The sequence below is a fragment of the Hemitrygon akajei genome, chromosome 8, assembly GCF_048418815.1.
Source record: "Hemitrygon akajei chromosome 8, sHemAka1.3, whole genome shotgun sequence".
Classification (NCBI taxonomy): Eukaryota; Metazoa; Chordata; class Chondrichthyes; order Myliobatiformes; family Dasyatidae; genus Hemitrygon; species Hemitrygon akajei.
In genome coordinates, this window is record NC_133131.1 from 158,468,523 (window position 1) to 158,483,088 (window position 14,566).

The window sequence follows — 14,566 nt, forward strand, 5'->3', positions numbered from 1 at the left end:
TGGATACCACAGTCAGAGAGGCAACCATCTACCACCACTCTCTGGCTTCTCCCATGAAGCCAATGTCTAATCCAATTTACTCGCTTATCAAGCAACTGAACCCTCTTGACCAACCTCCCATGCTGGACCTTGTCAGAAGCCTTACTAAAGGCCATGCAGACAACATCCATTGCCTTGACTTCAACAACTTTACTAGTAACCTCTGAAAAAACATCTTTCTGTTTGGTTAGACATGACTTACTACACACAAAGCCATAATACAAGTGGTATACTTCTAAGGTGATGGGTCCAATGGCGACGTTGGGGTAGATTCTTTACACAGTGAGGTGTGGGTGTGTGGAACACTCTGCTAGGGTTGGTGGCAAAGGCAGATACATTAGGGGCATTTAAGAAACTCTACGATAGGTGCATGGATGTGATGCACCATCAATAACTCTAGGAGACTGGAAGTGAACAATAGGCTTTTATTAACAGCGAAAAGGGAGCATGACATGTCAAAGACTGAGGGAGAAACTGTGCTCCAATCACCTTTACACAGGGGTCTGTGGGAGGAGCCACAGGAGCAGTCAGCAGAGGGGTGTGTCCAGACAGGTATACATAGTTTACCACAGGATGATAGAAAAATAATGGGCTATATAGGAGGAAATTCATTTTAGAGTAGGTTAAAAGGTCAGCATAGCATCATTGGCCAAAGGGCCTGTACACTGGTAATGATGTTCCCCTCTCTGAGGCAGACCATTCTGTCCTCAGCAAGGACCTTAACTTTGCCCCCTTCACCCACACCTCAGTAAACTCTGTGTCCACCATGACGCCGAGCTCTTCTTCCATCACCTCCTTCTTTGGCAAGAAATCCCCACCCTGCATCAATGATTCCTTCTCCCAGGTCCAGCCCTCCTCCTCTTCCTGGATATCCCACTCCCAGTTCTCTGCCTACTCTGGATATTTTCATCTCTAACTCCCCATGAAAAACCCTTCCTTCCTCTTCGAACCTTACCCCCTCTGAACTCACTGCCTTCCACTCTCTCCACACCAATCCCAACCTCACCATCAAACCCGCAGACAAAGATGGTGCCGTGTAGTATGGCTCACTGACCTCCAGCTCGCTAAGGGCAGGCGGTAACTCTGACACCTCCTCTTGAAAAGAACCCCACTCAGGACCTTCAGAAAACTGTCTGTGACACCATCACCAACCTCATGAATAATGGAGGTCTCCCACCCACAGCCATCATGGCCCACAGCTGTTTCTGCCTTTTCACTGGCTACATGGAACAGTCCATGTTCCAAGCCTTGCCTGGTAATGCTCCCCAACTCTTCTTGCGCTACACTGACAACTGTATTGGTGCTGCTTCATGCACCCATGCTGAGCTCATCAATTTCATTGACTTCATCTCCAACTTCAACCCTGCCCTTAGATTCACCAGGTCCATATCTGACACCTCTGTTCCATTTCTCAATCTAGATCACTGAAGACAAACTGTTTACCTACATCTTTCATAAAACTACCGATTCCCATGGCCATCTTGACTATACCTCTTTCCACCCTATCTCCTATAAAGATGCCATTCCCTTTTCTTAGTTCCTTCATTTTTGCCACATCTGTTCCCAGGATGAGGCTTTCCTCACTAGATCACCTCCTTCTTCAAATAACGGGGTTTCCCTTCTTCCACCAGTGATCAAAGTCAAGTAGAATTTATTATCAGAGTACATACAAGTCACCATATACTATCTGGAGATTCTTCTTGTGCCAGCATACTCCGCAAATCTATAGAACAGTAGCTGTAAACAGGATCAATGGACAACAAGCTGTGCAAATAAACAGCAATAAATAATGAGCAAGATAGATAAGTCCATAAATGAGTGTAATTATCCTCTTTTGTTCAAGAGCCTGATGGCTGAGGGGTGGTATCTGTTTTTGAACCTGGTGGTGTGAGTCTTGAGGCTCTTGTACCTTCTACCTGATGGCAGCAGTGAGAAAACAGCATGGCCTGGGTGGTGGGGATCTTGGATGATGGATGCTGCTTTCCTACGGCAGCGTTTCATGTAGATGTGCTCAATAGTTGAGAGGGTTTTAACCATGATGTACTGGGCTGAAACCACTACCTTTTGCAGGAATTTCTGTCCAAGGAATTGGTGCTCACATACCAGGCTGTAATGCAGCCTGTCAGCACACATTCCACCACCCCTCACCCACTCTTCTTCTGACATCCACTCTCACCCCATCTTCCCACCGCCTTAACAGGAATGGAGTTGCTCTTGTCCTCACCTACCACCCCATAAGTTGCCACATCCAACACATCATTCTCCACAACTTCCACCATCTTCAATGGGACCCTACCACCAAACACATATTCACTTCCCCACTCCCACTCTCCATGATCCCATTGCCCATTCATCCCTCCTCACTACTCTCCCTCTTGGCACTGACCCCTGCAAGTGGCAGATGTGTGACACCCTGCCCATTCACCTCCTCCCTCACCTCCATTTAGGGCACCAAACATTCCTTCTTGGTGAGGCAACACTTCATCTGTGAATCTCATGGGGTTATTTATCATATCCGGCCTCCTCTACATTACTGAGAACCAATGTAGATTGGGGGACCTTTGTTGAGAACCTCAGCTCCATTCGCAAAAAAAACGAAACTTTTCTGGTGGCCAACCATTTCAAATCCTATCCTCATTTCCATTCTAACATGTTGGTCCATGGCTTCTTTTTCTGCCAAGATGATGCCCCCCTCAGGTTGGAGGAGAAAAACCTCATATTGCATCTAGGTAGCCTCATGCCATCAGGCATGAACTGCAATTTCTCCAAATTTCAGTATTTTTTCCCCTCTCTTCTTTCCCTCTTTTTCATTTCCCTGCTCTGGCCTCTTACCTCTTCTCTCCTATCATTTTCCCCTGGTGCCCTTCCTTCTTCCCTTTCTCCCATGATCTACTCTTCTCTCCTATCAGATTTCTTATTCTCCAGCCCACTTCATTTTCCAATTATTACCTCCCAGCTTTTGACTTCATCTCCCTTCCTCCATCCACATGGCTTCACCTATCACCTTCTATCTTATCATCCTCTCCCTCCATCCACCTTCTTGTTTTGGCTTCTTCCCCCTTCCTTTCCAGTCCTGATGAAGGGTCTTGGCCTGCAATGATGATTGATTATTCATTTACATAGATGCGGCCTGATCTACTGAGTACCTCCACCATTTTCTGTGTGTTGCTGTAATGCTCTATATTACTTGCTGCCTATTCTGCTGAGTGTTTCTATCATTGTCTGTTTTTTATTTAATCTGTTTTGGTGAGAGTGTGAGGATGACTCATCTGTAAGCAGTGCTCTGGGATCCTCCACCTCCACCCATGGCCAATGCACCTTAGGTGAAACCTCACCGGAAAGGCTATCTCTCTAACTGCACGGCAACTTTCGCCGATGTACTCGGGTGCCATTATTGATCATGTCCTCCACAGGGCCAGGTTGTGAACCTGTATCTTCTGACTTTCAAGCAACAGGGCCAGAAGAGGAACTAGGGCTTATGCTTCAAGCCACCAACTTGTCATTCTGACAGAAGGTGACTCAGCATGGACATTGGGATACAAAACATTTATAGGTATGCATTTGACTCTAAACTGTAGTTCCAAAGTTTTATATCTTTCTGAACCTGACATGCAAGCATAACAATTATTGCAGGTCTATGTCCAACACAACTTTAACATAAGGATTTTTAATCGTAACCCCCTACAGCTTTGGGCCCCAGTTCTAGTCTTGGCTATGTTATAATCCCAATCGTTGCTGATTTAAGCATGGTACTGTAGCAGCTAGTGCAATCGCCTGAGAGAGCCAGAGATCACTATTTGGGTTTCAACTCGCACATAGTCTGTTTGTTGTCCCTGTGACCGTGTGGGCTTTCTCCCGGTGCTTCCATTTCCTCCCACAGACCAGACATACGAGATAGGGTTAGTAAGTTGTGAGCATGCTCGGTTGGCCCTGAAAGCATGGCTGCCACTAGTACAGTCCCCAGACAATGCTGGTCATCCACGCATCTCACTGTCTGTTTTGATGTACATGTGACAAATAAAGCTCATCTTTAATGAGCAGGTTTCCCAGTGCTACCAAACCACATTCTTATGTCTGCACTAATCTCTCCAGATGGCAAGCAAAACAAAGCTCTTCACCCCATCTGAACAGATGCCTTGTACAATACGAAGGACTCTTGGATCTCTCAATCTATCTTGTCATGGCCCTTGCACCTTATTTGTCTAAATTCTGACTCTACATTCTGTATTCTGTTATTGATTTTCCCTTTGGATCTTGGATTGTGTTCTCGGATGATCAGTCTGGAGGACATTCAAACAAAGCTCACTGTCTCTCAGTACTTAAATCAATTACTAATTGCTTACGTAACACCATGGCAAAAAGTGCTGCTGCCAGCGTATTGGATGTATCTTAGGCTTCAGACTATTCAACCATGGCTAGGCAAATCTCAGCTGATCACACTAGCCGAAATTTACCAGTGGAGTAATTCACTTACCATGTGTGTAGGCTGCACAGTGTGTATTGAGCAGTGAACGAATGGCGGTGAGTCTGTAAGAAAAAAAAACATAGAGTCACATTAATGTATTGGTGCCCGGTAATTCACAGCTGTCTTGTCTGCAGTAACATCCACTACAGTTTGCAAAAAGGTGGTTGTGAGGAGCACAGGGTCTCCTCGTTTTTTTGAATGATTTGACTTATTGAAATCCAACTCTGTAAATTCTCAAATACATTTTAAAGGGCAGGGGACAGAGGAGATACATGCAAATCATCCTGCGATGATAGAATTAATGTATGGGAAGCATTTGATAGTTCTGGGCCTAGAGTTTAGAAGAAAGGTGGGGGGGGGGGGATCCTCTCTGAAACTTATTGAATATAGGAAGACCTGGATAGAGTGGATAGAGAGAGGATATTTCCTATAGTTGGGGAGTCTAGGACCAGAGAGTGATAATAGTCTAGGAGCAGAGGGATAGTGAATCAGCCATGATGGAAAAGACAGAACAGACTCAATGGGTCGAATGGCCTATTTCTGCTCCTATGTCTAATTGTCTAAAGTATTTTGCAAACTAGCAATAATAATATAGAACAGTACAGGTTCAGTGCCACACAATGCTGTGTCAATATTTTAACTTAATCCAGGATCAATCAACCCCTACTCCCACACAGCCATCCATTTTTCTGTCATCCATGTTCCTTAAATGATAGAAACTAGACTTGAATCTTCTAAGCATCTGTGAGGCCATGGGGCCCTCTGTTGGTCAGGGTTGACTGTGGATATTGCAACCCTGCTGTAGATATGATGTGCAAGTCAGAGCAGTACGATATGGAGAGTGAGGTGCTGCCCATGTAGCAGGCGCCCCCTCTCCATGCAGCTGATGAATCTAAAGGAACGGCAGAGACCGATAGGGTTTGGCACCAGTGGTGTCGTAGGAGTTGCCAGTCAGCATTGAACTCAACATTGTACTGCTTAGGGATTCCAGCTCTGAAATTTTCCTGGGGGTTTGCTCCCGAAGCCATCCCCTATAGCTGCGGAGGTTTGAGATCAGAGTTTTCCTTCTCCTAGTTGAGATGCCAACTATGACTGACGAGATGCACCTGCTAGAAGCAATTGGCCTTTTCCTCTTCTCCTGTCTGTAGAAACAGTTCTGCAGAGCTTAGTAGCTAAGCCACAAGTGAAGGCCAGGACCTGGACTTGGTTGTCAGAGGCTATTTGAGATGCACGCCACTGGAAGCATCTAATAGGTAGTGGGAGCTTGTCAACACTACCTCACTTGGCTAAAACAACCTTCAATGTATGAAATGCTATTTACATAGTTACACAATGCTTCCTAGATCATGCTCTGTTATTCAATGCACAACGTGGTGGGAAGATGGGGGGGTGGGGGTGCTTGGATAAATTCCCACCAGCTTTCGCTGGCTTCAGATTCCCTATTCCTGGTTCAAGTGCATCATTTTAGAGGGCCTTCTCACTCATAACTGTAATGGCAACATATATACATACTGAGAGCCAAACAAGTGCATTAATTATACGATCTGATGAGCATTGGCAGGCAAGTGAAATAATTATGACTCTATTTCATAACTGCGGAGAAATTTCTTTAGCCAGAGGGTGGTGAATTGGTGGAATTTGTTATCACATGCAGTTGTGGAGGCCAGGTTGTTGGGTGTATTTAAGGCAGAGATTGATAGGTTCTTGACTGGACATGGCATCAAAGATTACGGGGAGAAAGCCGAAGAATAGGGTTGAGGAGGGGCAGTAAAGGATCAGCCATGATTAAATAGCAGAGAAGACTCGATGGGCTGAATGGTCTAATTCTGCTCCTGTGTCTAAAAATTACTCCCCAGACTATTTCAGCACAACCTTCAATCTCATCATTTCAAATGGGAGGATGACCAGCTCAAAGGACAGCTGATACACTAGCCAGGACACCAGCAACAGATATTAAGGTGTTAATTTTCTCTCTGCCCTAGTTAGCTGGCTATTGGCCATATAAATCAAAGTTGCTCCTCTTGCACTTCCACTGTGGAGATTTTTTAAAATAACGTAGATTACCTTTAGTCATCGCATATACATTGAAACATACAGTGAAATGTGTCATTTGCATCAATGACCAGCACAGTCCTGCAGCCCACAAGTGCCAACTTTGCATGCTCATAACTCACTAACCCTTACTTGTACATTCTTGGAATGGGGGAGGAAACTGGAACATCCGGAGGAAACTCACACGGTCATGGGAAAACGTTCAAACTCCTATGGACAGTGGTGGGAAAGAGCCTCGATCGCTAATCACTGGTGCTGTGATAGCATTACAGTAACTGCTACACTAAGGAAGGAAGGATGTCATAACTATGGCTGACAAGGAAAGTCAAACACAGCATGCAGGCATAAAACCTCCGCTTTAAATATACCCAATGGCCTTGGCCTCCACAGCCACAGGTACACTACCATCTGGCTAAAGAAGTTCCTCAGCTCTCTTCTAAATGGACGTCCCTCAATTTTGGGGCTGAACATTTATGTCCCAGACTCACCCGCTATAGGAAACATCCTCTCCATTTCCAATCTTTCTAGGCTTTACAGTACTCAATAGGTTTCAATGAGATCTGCCCTCATTCTTCTAAACTCCAATGAGTACAGGCCCAGAGCCATCAAACGTTCCTCACATGTCAATTTTTTCATTCCTGGAATCAATCTTGTGAACCTCCTCTGGATGCCCTCCAACGCCAGCATAATTTTTCTGAGACAGTGAACCCAAATCTGCTCAGAATACTCCAAGTGCAGTCTGATCAATGCCCTATAAAGCTTTGGGATTAAATCCTTTTATGTTCTAGAGCTCTTGAAATGAACGCTGACATTGTATTTACCTTCCTTAGCACAGGCTCATCCTGCAAGTTAATCTTAAAGGAATCCTGCACGAGAACTCACAAGTCCCTTTGCACCTCATTACTGAATTTTATCTCCTTTTAGAAAATAGTCTATGCCTTCATTCATTTTACCAAAGTGCAGGACCATATACCTCTGTACACTATATTCACCTGCCACCTCTTCCCATTCTTCCAATCTGACTAAGTCCTTCTACAGATTCCCTGCTTTCTCAACACTACCTGCTCCTCTACCTATCTTTGTATCATCTGCAAACCTGGTCACAAAACTATAATCAATGAATCAATGAATTTCACAATGTGAAAAGAGTTGGTCCCAGCACCGACCCTGGGGAAAACCCCTAGATACTGGCAGCCAACCAGAAAAGGCCACCTTTATTCCCATACTTTGCCTCTGCCGGTCAGGCAATCTTCTATCCATGCTAATAACATTCTTGTTTTTTTTTGTAATTTTTTTTATTGAAGTTCATCAAACAAACATTTCCATAAGATGTATTTCATACATTGTACATATATATCATATAATCATATATATCACAAAATCTCCACAAAGTATTTATCTGGGGTATACACTTATAGAAAAGAGTGGAAAGAAAAAACAAGCAAAAGAACTATGTACAAGTATGGAGTGAACTATTTTTTTTTTAACAACAGATTCATTGATTTGTGAGAATAAAATCAGGCCTATGAGGCATTATGTAGTTAAACCATTTTTCCCAGTATGAATCAAATTGTTCCAGCTTATGATTAACAGATGCTGTTAACTTCTCCATTTTGTAAATGTCCATTGTAATTTCCATCCATGTATTTAAAGTTGGGCTCTCCTGTGATAACCATTTCCTAGTAAGAGTCTTTTTACCAGCCACCAGCAGTATATTCATTAAATATTTATCTCTTTTCAACCATTCTTGAGGTATATATCCAAAATATATGGTCTTACTCTCCAAGGGTATTTCACATTTAAAGATGTCTTGTAGGGCATTGTGTATCCCCCTCTAATAGTTTTTGATAACAGGGCAATCCCAAAAAATATGATAATGATTTGCATTTTGATTTCCACAATTTCTCCAGCAAACAGGGAGGTTACTATCATAATGGGATTTCTGAGAAGGTGTAATAAAATACCTTATCAAGTTTTTCCATCCAAACTCCCTCCATTTCTGTGAATTGGTACACTTCCATTGTATCTCCATATTGTTGTCCATTCTTCCTCAGATATAATTATCCCTCCTTCCTTCTCCCATTTTGTTTTAATGTATGAAGTTGAATGTGTTTTAAGATTTGACAACCTCCTATACATGCTTGAAATGATTCTAATACCATTATATGAATTATATGCTTTTCTAAAGAGCTCTATCAAGCATGTATTTGCCTTGGTTACATTTTTAAGTGTCTTATTAACATATTGTGGCATCTGTAAATACCAATAAAAATCTTGTTTTTCTAATAAGTGTTTCTGTTTAAGCATTTCAAAACTGAACAGTGTTCCTTCTTTCATTATGTTGCAAAGAACTGTTATTCCTTTAGCTGCCCAGTCCTTAAATCTAGCATCCAATTTATTTGGTGTAAAATCAGAGTCATATGCACACCATTTAAGAATTGTAATATCTCTCTCTATATTCTTTTATAGTAGTTTTCCATATTTTAAAGAGTTAATTTCACCCATGGGTTATCAATAGTATTTATGTACCTTTGCAGGTTGTTATCAGCCAAAATTGCTTGTATGGAGATGGGAAGTACCCGCTCCTCAATGTTTTTCTATTAAGCGTCATATGATGGGTTGCACCAACATATCACAGCTCTCAACTGTGCTGCAAAATAATAATCTCTAAGAGAAGGCAAGCCCCATCCCCCCTTTTCCTTTGCTAATTGCAAAGTTTTGAGATGAACTCTAGGCCTTTTACCCTGCCAAATATACCTTGATAGCATCTTGTTCCATTCATTGAATTGATTTTGATTAATCTCTATTGGTAGGGTCTGAAAGAGATATAACAGTCTGGGCAGTATATTCATTTTAATAGACTCAATCCTTGAACTGAGACTGAGAAAAGGAATCAGGCTCCATCTTGCCACATCTTCCTTAATTTTTTTATATAAAGGCTGATAATTACATTCTGATAATTTTGCCAAATCTTTTGGCATAATGATGCCCAAATATTTGAAAGACCCTGTGTGCCATGCCCAGGGGTATCGACTTTCAATTTCTCTTGGTGGGCTATAGTAATATGAAAGTAATTGGGTTTTATCTATGTTGATCTTGTATCTTGATAATTGACCATATTGTTCAAAGGATTGCATCAATTTAGGTAAAGAGCCCTAGATAGATCAAAATGTCATCCACATAACAAGCCAATTTATGCTCTGTCCCTTTAATAGTAATTCCCCCGATATCTTCATTTTGTCTGATGTATTGAGCTAATGGTTCCAGATATAACGCAGAGTAGTGGTGACCATGCACAACCCTGTCTTGTGCCCCTTTCTAGGGTAAGACTATTTGATAAATATCCACTGATTTTAATTCTAGCAGTAGGATTGTCATATAGTGTCTGTATAGTTTTAATAATTGTGTCTTGAAAACCAAATCTATGTAAAACTCTGTAAAGAGAATTCCAATTAACCGAATCAAATGCCTTTTCAGTGTCCACACTTATCACCATTGCTTTGATTTTATTTTTTTGTATATGATCCATAATGTGAAGTGTCCTTCGTATATTATCTTGTGTCTGGCGTTGTCGTATAAAACCTGTCTGATCGTTATGTATCAGTATGGGTAGAAACTCCTCTTATCGTTTGGCCATGATGGAGGTAAATAACCTATAATCTACATTAAGAACGGATATTGGTCTAAATGACCCGCATTCCATTTTATCCTTGCCTTCTTTCGGTATAGCTGAGATTATCGCCTCCTTCCAATTGGGTGGCATTTGTGCCTTTTTTAGAGCCCAGTTCAGTGTGGGGAGTAAAACAGGAATTAACTCATTTTTAAATTCTTTGTACCACTCTGCCGTATACCCATCTGATCCTGGTGACTTGCTTAATTTAAGCCTACTAATTGCAGCTTTTAATTCAACTTCAGTTATGTCAGCAGTCATCCTTCTATTTTGCTAATAGCATTCTTGTAATACCATGCAATCTTAACCTGTTAATCATCCTCATTTGTAGTACCTTGTCAAAGTCCTTCTGAAAATCCGAGTAAACAACATATACTGACTCTCCTATATCCATCCTACCCGTTATTTACTCAAAGAACTTAAAAAAATTTGTCAAGCAATACTTCGTCTCAAGGAAATTCTGCTGACTTTGGCCGATTTTATCATGTGCCTCCAAGTACCCCACAACCTCATCCTTAATAATGGACTCCAACATCTTGCCAATGTCTGAGGTCAGGCTAACTGGCCTATAATTTCCTTTCTTCTGCTTCCCTCCCTTCTGAGAGAGTGGAGAGACATTTGCAAATTTCGAGTCCTCCGGAACCATTGATAATCTAGTGATTCATGAAAGATCATTACCAATGCCTCCACAACCTCTTCAGCTACCTCTTTCAGAACCCCGGGGTGTAGTCCATGTGGTCCAGGTGACTCATCAACTTTCAAACCTTTCACCTTCACAACCGCTTTCTCTTTAGTAATAGCAACCACACTCCCTTCTGCCCACGCTAACACTTTTGAATTTTGGCATACTTCTTGTAATGGCGACATCTATTATTAAGGTCCCCCGTCACCCAGGGCATGCCTTCTTCTCATTGTTACTGTTCAGAAGGAGGTACAGAGGCCTGAAGACACACACTCAGCAATTCAAGAACAGCTTCTTCCCCTCTGCCATACGATTCCTAAATGGATATTGAACCCATGAACACTACCTCACTTTTATTATTTCTGTTTTAAGTATTTAATATGCCTATATATACTTACTGTAATTCGTTCATTTACTTATTTTTATATATAATCATGTATTGCACTGTACAGCTGCAGCTAAGTTACCAAATTCACAACATATGGTGATGATATTAAATCTGATTCTGATTCTGGTGTCTTCTACTGTGAAGACTGATGCAAAATGCTTATTAAGTCTGTCCACTATTTCTTTATCCTCCATTACTTCCTCTCCAGCATCATTTTCCAGGGGCCCCAATATCCACTCTCACCTCTCTTCTATTCTTCTATATCTGAAATTTTTTTTGGTATACTCTTATATATTTAAAGGCTAGCTTACCTTCATGTTTCTTTTTTTCTCCTTATGCTTTTTTAGTCGCCTCCTGTTAGCTTTTAAAAGCGTCTCGGTCCTCTAACTTTCCATTAATTTTTGCTATATTATATGCCCTCTCTTGCTTTAATGCTGTCTTTGACCATCTCCTCTCTCATGCCTCAGTAATTCCCTTTACTTCGCTGTAATACTGTTAATCTGACTTTAGCTTCTTCCTCTCAAACTGCAGGATGAATTCTATCATATTATGATCACTGCCTCCTAAGGATTCTCTAAGCTTTCTTATCAAATCTCGTTCATTACACAGCATCAATTGAGAATTGCCTTTCCCCTAGTGTGCTCAGCCACAAGAGGTTCTAAAAAAGCCATCTCGTAGCTATTCTTCAAATTCCCTCTTTTTGGATTGAGCACCAAGCTGATTTTTCCAATCTACCTGCATGTTGAAATCGCCAGCAACTCAAGTGCAGCACTGAGGAGCATTAAAGTCCACATGCCATTCTTTAACCCATTCCTCCAACTGGTCCAGATCCCACTGCAAGCTTTGATAGTCTTCCTCGCTGTCCAGTACATCCCCAGTCTTGGTGTCATCTGCAAAACTGCTGATCCAGTTTACCACATTATCATTCAGATTGTTGATATAGATGGCAAACATCAATGGATCCAGTCCCGATCCCTACAGCACACCACTAGTCTCAATCCTCCAGTCAGAGAGGCAACCACCTACTACCTCTCTCTCTCTCTGGCTTCTCCTGCAAAGCTAATATCTAATCCAATTTACTACCTCATTTGAATGCCAAGCAAACTAACCATCTTGACTATTCTCTCATGCTGAACTTTGTCAAAGACTGTGCTAATGTCCATGTAGACAACATTCACTGCTTCGCCGCCTTCATCAACGTTCCTGATAACTTCCTCAAAAAGCTCTTTTCGATTCATTTGACACGACCAACCATGCACAACACCATGATGACTACCCGTAATCAGTCCCAATCTATCCAGGTACTTATATATCCAGTCCATTAGCATACCTTTCAATACTTTACCCACTACTGATGACCGGCTCACCAGGTTACAATTTCCTAGCTTATTCTTAGAGACTTTGTTAAACAACGGAACCACATTAGCTATTAACCACAATGCTCTGGCACCTCGCCTGTGTCTAAGGTTTTTAAAAATATCTCTGCTAGGGCCCCTACAATTTCTGCACTATCCTCCCACAGGGTCCATGGGAACAAATTATCAGGCCCTGAGGACTTATCCACCCTAACTTGTCTCAAGACAGCAAACACCTGCTCCTCTGTAATCTGTAAAGGATCCATGACCTCAGTGGCGTATTGACTCAACTTTGGAGACTCTGTGTCTGCCTTAAGTAAATACAGATGTGAAAAATCCATTTAAGATCTCCCTCATTTTTTTTCAGCTCCATGCAAGAATACCACTCTGATCTTTCAGAGGACCAATTTTGTTCCTTGCTATCCTTTTATCTTAATATATCTGCAGAAACCTTCAGGATTCTCCTCTCCTTGTCTGCTAAAGCAACCTTATACCTTCCTTTAGCACCTCTAAAGTGTTCTCTTGCATTTCTTATACTCCTCAAATGCCTCATTTGTTCCTACCTGTTATGCAACTTATTTTTCTTAATCAGGGTTTCAATATCTCTCAAAAATCAGGGTTCCCTAAACATGTTATCCTTGCCTTTCACTCTGACAGGAACACACAAACTTTGTACTCTCAAATTTTCACTTCTGAACGACTTCCATTTACCAAGTACACATTTGCCAGAAAATAACCCATCCCAATCTACAAACGCCAGATCCTTTCAGATACCATCAAAATTGGCTTTTCTTAGAATCACAACATGAGGACCTGATCTATCTTGTTCCATAATACCTTGAAACTAATGAAATTATGATCACTATATGCAAAGTGTTCCCCTATACAGACTTCTGTCACCTGCCCTGTCTCATTCCCTGATAGGAGATTTAGCATCATACTCTCTCTAGCTAGGACTTATGTACTAATTAAGGAAACTTTCCTCAACATATTCGAAAACTCTTTCCCATCCAGCCCTTTTACACTGTGGGAGTCCCACAGGGTGGAAAGTGAAAATTACCTACTATCTCCACCTTATGTTTCCATCAACGCTCTGCGATTTCTCTACAAATTTGTTCCTCAAAATTTTGCTGATTGCTGGATGCCCTATAATGTAATCTCATTAACATGGTCATACCTTTTTACTCTGCAATAGATGAGCTTTTCAGTCCTGTCTTGTTTGAGCACTGCCCTGACATTTTTCCTGACTAGTAATGCCACCCTCTCTCCCTTCAATCCCTCCTATCCTATCACGTCCAAAGCAATGGAACCTTGGGACACTGAGCTGCCAGTCCTACCCCTCCTGCACCCAAGTTTCACCAATGGCTACAATGTCATAATTCCATGTGTTAAACCATGAGCTAAACTCATCCACCTTTCCTACAATACTCTTTGCTTTGAAATATCTGCAGCTCAGAACATTTGTCCCACCTTGGTGAAATTTTTGATTCCTGACTTTTCATCTAGGCTTAACATCTTTCTTCAGAAGCACTCCACTATCTGTACTGGTGCTTTGGTTCCCTTCTCCCTGCAACTGTAGATTAAACTACCCCCAGTGCAGCACTAGCAAACCTTCCCCCTCCAGTTCAGGTGTAAAGCATTCTTTCTTTTGGGTCCAACCTTCCTAGAAGAGATCTCAATGATCCAAAAATCTGAAGCACTCCCTTCTGCACCATCTTCTTAGCTACCTGTTGAACTATATGATCGTCTTATTTTTGGCCTCACTAGCATGTGGCGTAGGGAGCAATATTATACTCACAAGCCTGGAGGTCCTTTCCCTTAATTTAACACCTGATTCCTTGAAGTCACTTTGTAAAACATTGTCACTCCTCCTACCTATGTTATTAGTACCTATATGGACCAGAACCTATGGTTG

At 41.8% G+C, this 14,566-nt stretch overlaps 1 protein-coding gene across 5 annotated transcripts in view; it reads right to left on the reverse strand.

The window, feature by feature from the left end:
* Window positions 1-14,566, reverse strand: part of dpp6a (dipeptidyl-peptidase 6a) — a 1,522,610-nt gene that overhangs the window by 213,152 nt on the left and 1,294,892 nt on the right. For all 5 annotated transcript variants that reach the window (XM_073054906.1, XM_073054908.1, XM_073054905.1 and 2 more), the window contains exon 6: window positions 4,514-4,566. In XM_073054906.1, the coding sequence (XP_072911007.1) occupies window positions 4,514-4,566 (53 nt within the window). The remainder of the gene's footprint in view (window positions 1-4,513; window positions 4,567-14,566) is intronic.